Source organism: Trichechus manatus, unplaced genomic scaffold, assembly GCF_000243295.1.
Source record: "Trichechus manatus latirostris isolate Lorelei unplaced genomic scaffold, TriManLat1.0 scaffold00123, whole genome shotgun sequence".
Lineage (NCBI taxonomy): Eukaryota > Metazoa > Chordata > Mammalia > Sirenia > Trichechidae > Trichechus > Trichechus manatus.
In genome coordinates this window covers 147,873-153,316 of record NW_004444059.1, presented here as the reverse complement: position 1 = coordinate 153,316, position 5,444 = coordinate 147,873, and the positions used below count along the sequence as shown (strand labels likewise).

General features: G+C 38.3%; 1 protein-coding gene across 1 annotated transcript; it reads right to left on the bottom strand.

Annotated features, from left to right (window-relative positions):
• Nucleotides 1–4,099: 4,099 nt before the first annotated feature.
• Nucleotides 4,100–5,020, bottom strand: LOC101355216 (olfactory receptor 8S1-like). The gene has a single exon (XM_004384590.2). It carries the CDS (start codon nucleotides 5,015–5,017, stop codon nucleotides 4,100–4,102), a length of 918 nt encoding a protein of 305 aa, XP_004384647.1. The 5' UTR covers nucleotides 5,018–5,020.
• Between the last annotated feature and the right edge of the window lie 424 nt (nucleotides 5,021–5,444).

The window sequence follows — 5,444 nt, the reverse complement described above, 5'->3', positions numbered from 1 at the left end:
TAGAGGCACAAATTACACATCATAAAAATTTATTAGTGAACAAATATAAAACTCAAATACACCAATAATCATTAAATGAGTGAAACTGGTAATCAAAATTTTCCTTAAAAAAAGAGACCAAAGTTCCAATATTTTTAAAGGTAAGTTTTTTTAAAGCCTTCAAAAAAGTAATCACTTTTTTTTATGCAAAGCTTTAAAATACAAAGATGAAAACAATTATGCTATTGATGTCAAGAGCAGATGTTCAGAATAGGCAAATCGATAGAGACAGAAAGTGGATTAGATATTGCCTAAAACGAGGGAGGTACTAAAAGGAGGCAGTGGAGAGTGACAGCTGATGAGTATGAGTTCCTTTTTGGGGTGATGAAAGTATTCTGGGATTGGGTTGTAGTGATGGTTGCACAACTCTGTGACTCTAGAGACCATTGAATTATACACTTCAAGTGAATTTTGTGGAGTGTGAATTATGTCTCAACAAAGCTATTAAAAGGTAAGATCAGGCAAATACAAGAAAATAATTTATATTAATCTCACTTATGATTATAGATAGGACATTCCTAAATTAAATATTGATACTTCATTTTTTTAATTCTACCTAAGTAGGAAAGTTGAGTATGTAAGAATTCTTAACACTAGAACACTTAATGATATAATTTATTATCACCTAATCAAATAATAAAAACATGAATGTTTCAATCCTTTTATTTAACATATATTTATTGTACACTTATTATATACTAGGGATTATACAGTAGAGAACAAAAAAGAAAAAGTTCTGGTCCTCAATAGAAGTAGAAAAATCACTTGATAAAATGCCACACAAATTCACAGCAAAATATGATTAGGAAAGAATTCTTTTAACTAGTTAGGGTATTGAAAAACCAAGCAAACATCATACTTAATGCTAAAGCATATGAGAAGGTTTCACCTCATATAAATAGATGTCTGTACTATAGTTTCACCTCAATAAAAAGATGTCTGTACTATAGTTCCTGGCCACTGAATTAACTTAAACAATGAAATTTATTAAAAATGGATAGGAAAAAAAAATGTCCTTTTTTTAAGATAAACTAATAAAATTTAAAATTTTAATAAATCTACAAACAAATCATTTGAACTAAGAAGATAGTTCAGCAAAGTTGACAAACAAAAGATCAAGGTACAAAAATCCACCGTACTCCTATATACTAAAAATAACCAAGTAGTGTTAATGTAATAGAATCCTTAAAATTTCATTCAAAACAGAAGTAAAAAATAGAAGGTATCTAGTGTGTGTGAGTTTTACCAAAATACTTTTCACCAATGACAAAGCAGATCAGCTTTGGTGAATGAAAATCATTTGTTGAGCTTTTGCATAACCACCACCTAGCCCAGCCATTATTTTGAACTGCTTTGGCAGTAGGGCCCTTCTGGTTAGAATTCATTCTAGATATATTCCCATATACTTGGCACATTCTCATGTCTTTGAAATACATGTACTGTGCATCAAGCATGCTTGAAACTATTTTAATATTATTGAAAAAGTAGTGAAGATGTCAGAATATGCTCTTCCTCTCTTTGAGCTTACATTCTCTGCTGCTGGGGAGTGGGAGTAGAGGGGAGGGTGGCAGGTGAAAACTTAAAAGTAAGTAAAAAGCAAAAGGTAATTTCAGAGAGAAATATTAAATCATTTTATACCATGATAATGTTAATCCACACGCCTTTCCCAAATTTCCTTCTCACCACTAATCCTCCAACTGTGTTCCACAATGCAAGGGGGCTTTGCCACAATTCTGTGACTTTCCTCTTGGAGCTTGCCACGGACCCTGCCGAGCACTTGTTCTGTCATTGACTCTCACATTCTGCCATTTCTGCAGCATCGTTTAAGTGTTGAGTAGCAGAGCAACTTGTCTAGGAGTATGTGCAAGCTGGAAAATCTTCCCTTGTCATAGGTCCCCTCACTGCTGGAGATGGTTGGCCACCAGGAAAATGGTTTGAAGTGGCATAAACAAATGTATTATTTACAGTCTCTATTGGACATGCCTAGCCCCAGTCAACAATTTCAAATATCCCAGTTGTCCCTGAATGTCAATACCTGCAGTTCCATCCTGGTTGTGGTTGTTGTTAGGTGTAGTTGAGTCTGTTGTGACTCATAGAAACCCTATGTGTAACGTAACGGAACACTGCCCAGTCCTAGTCATCCTCACAATCATTGCTATGTTTGAGTTCATTGTTGCAGCCACTATGTCAATCCATCTTGTCAAGGTCTTCCTTTTTTTCACTGACCCTCTACTTTACCGAGCATGATGTCCCTCTCCAGGGACTGGTCACTTCTGATAACATGTCCAAAGTACGTAAGATGAAGTTTCATCATCCTCATTTCCCAGGAGCACTGTGGCTGTACTTCTTCAAGACACACTTGTTTATTCTTCTGGCAGTCAATGGTGTATTCAATATGCTTCACCAACACCGTAATTCAAAGGCATCAATTCTTCTTCGGTCTTCCTTATTCATAGTCCAGCTGTCACATGCATAGGGGCAATTGAAAATATCACACGTTGGGTCAGGTGCACTTTAGTCCTCAAAGTGACATCATTGCTTTTCAACATTTTAAAGAGGTCTTTTGCAGCAGCAGATTTACCCAATGCAAATACGTTCTTGACTGCTGCTTCCATGCACGTTGATTGTGGATACAAGTAAAATGAAATCCTTCACAACTTCAATGTATATCTTTTAGATCCTTCATATATCGTTTAGACCTTTTCCTTGTAGTGAATTTAAGTCTGACTTACTTAAGCAAAGCAAAGCAAAGCAAAATAAAACAAAACATTACAAAGGAAATTCATAAACAGTGTCCAGGATAGCTCACAGCATTAAGGGGAGAGTCAGTTTATCAAGGTGGTCAGGAAAACAGGCTCTAGGGTAAGTCTCTTTGGTCCTGGATTCCAACTCAACCACTTACCTCTCTGATTCAGTGTTCTTGTCTCTAAAACAGGAATAATGAAAGTATTTACCTAAAATATTTGTTGTGATATTTAAATGAGATAGAGTATGCAACATGCTTGGCCCAGGGCCTGAAGAGATGTAAATATTTAATAAATGTGCCCTTATTATGATACATGTTTATAAATCTGGCATTAGAAGGACAGAATCAGGATAATGCTAGTGATCTTAGCAAAGGCACTTAGATAGACTGGGACTTGGTTTGCTAGTGCTGCCATAACAAAAATACCACAAATGGGTGTCTTCAAAGAGCAAGAATTTATTGTCTCACTAAAAGTCCAAATCAGGGCATCAGCTCTAAGGCGGCCTTTCCTTGTTGGTAGCCCCAGGAATTCTTTGGCATTCCTTGGTGTTCCTTGGTGTTCCATGGCATTCCTTGGCATCTATCTTCCCCCTCTGTGAGTCTCTGTGTCTATACTTCTTTTTACAAACTCAAAAGTGATTAGTTTTAGGACCCACCCTACTCCGGTATGGCTTCATTAACAGAACAAAAGAAAGCTCCTAATTCTAAACAGGGTCATATTAGCTGGTACAGGGGGTAGAATTTTAACACATATTTTTTTGGGTGGATACAATTCAATTAATAACAACCTGTTAGAACACTGCAACCAGAATGACTGAATTCTGCCTCTCTGAATCTCTCCTCAAGATTAAAATTCCTAACAGAGTGAGTGGCCTAACATTGACCATGAGCTCATTCCTGGAAGGTGGGGTAGAATAGTGGCCTGTGGTGAAGGGTGTTGGGGCACCATGATTAACAGTCTTTCTGGAACCATACTGAACACGTGGAGTTTAGTTACCAGGTGAGTGGTAAAAGTAGACCAAGCATGCAATAACAATGTCTACCGTACTGTGTGTAATAAATATCTTTGTAAGAAAAATTGCTAGACAAGAGATTTATCTTATCCATTCACCTTCCTCTGACTAGGAGTAAACTTGTTTCATATCAAGAAAACTGTTGTCTAATTTTTTTGAAGATATGTTTAAGAAAAAAGAAGGTATAAATTATCTTGCAGATCCTAATATCAGAGAATTCTCCATAATATCCAGGCACTGCATATTGCAGTGATACCCAGTTTCCTCATCATTCTGATATTGTACTCTATTATTTGAAACACTAGAAACATTTTCTTAACATTCTTCTCACTGCTGCCTTCACCTCTTTATTCTTCAGGCTGTAGATGAAGGGGTTCAGCATGGGAGTGATCACGCTGTACTGCAGGGAGAAAATTAACTCTTGAGTGGATCCTGAATTTGGCATGAGATAGCGGAGCAATCCTGAGCCATAAAAGAAGATCACCACCGTGAGGTGGGAGGAGCAGGTGGAGAAGGCCTTGCTTCTACCTTTGGCGGAGCTGATGCTCAGGATGGTGAAGATAATGCGAATGTAGGAGAAAAAGATCAGGAGGAAATTTCCAAAGAAATGCACAAGGCTGGAGCAGAGAAGGGCAGTAAAACTTGCAGAAATATCAGAGCAAGACAAAGGATAGAGGGAGGGCAGCTCACAGCTGAAGTGGTGGATATTTTGACTCTCACAGAAGTTTAAATTGAGAGCTACAAGGATGTTGATGAGAGCATCCAGAAAAGCTAAGCCCCACGAGCCCCACACGAGCCCCACACAGACCCACGTGTTCATGATCTTGCCATAGAGCAGAGGAGAGCTGATGGCAACATAGCGGTCATAGGCCATCACAGCCAGTAGGCAGGACTCTGTGCCCCCAGTGGCAAACACAAAAAAGATCTGAGCCAGGCAGCCTTCTACTGAGATGGTTTTCTTCTCAGACAGTAGATTCTCCAGCAGCTTGGGTACAGTGACAGAGGAGTGACATAGATCCAGAAAGGACAGTTGTCCCAGGAAAAAGTACATGGGTGTGTGGAGGTGAGAATCAGCCTTGATCACCACCAGCATCATCAGGTTCCCCATCATGGTAAAGAGGTAAATCACCAGGAACAATACAAAAAGCAGAGCCTGGATCTGGTGGTCAGCAGACAGCCCAAGGAGGATAAACTTGGAGACAGCACTGTGGTTTCTCATTGCCTTCAGTAGGTTCTTTGGAATGTAAGAAAGACGTCAGATAAAGCCTGTTTTTATGCCTAACACATCTCCAAGTGTTTCAGCCCTCTTCTCTAGTCACAAAGTTTCACACCTACTCAAAAATTTCCTTAAGTCCCTAGATTTTCTAAAACCTTAGTAATCTTTTCTGCAAGACCCCAATCCTCAATCAAATTCCTGTCAACCTTTATTGCCCTTGCTTTAGTTTCCTAGAGTTTGTTAATGTTGTTTTATTATTAAAGTTATTGAAGAATGTTTCTAGACTATTGATAGTAGTCTAGCAGAGTGGGAGAAATTGTAGGACGAATAAGAAAACATTGAAGAAATTGTGCCTCTGAGAGAGTGAGAGCAGTTTCAATTTTAGGCAAGAAGCAAAGTATGGCCTTAGGTGGGAGCAGGTTTACTTCAT

What these genes read in the sequence shown, in the direction of transcription:
- LOC101355216 (XM_004384590.2), bottom strand. Translation starts at nt 5,017, where the DNA reads ATGAGAAACCACAGTGCTGTCTCCAAGTTTATCCTCCTTGGGCTGTCT.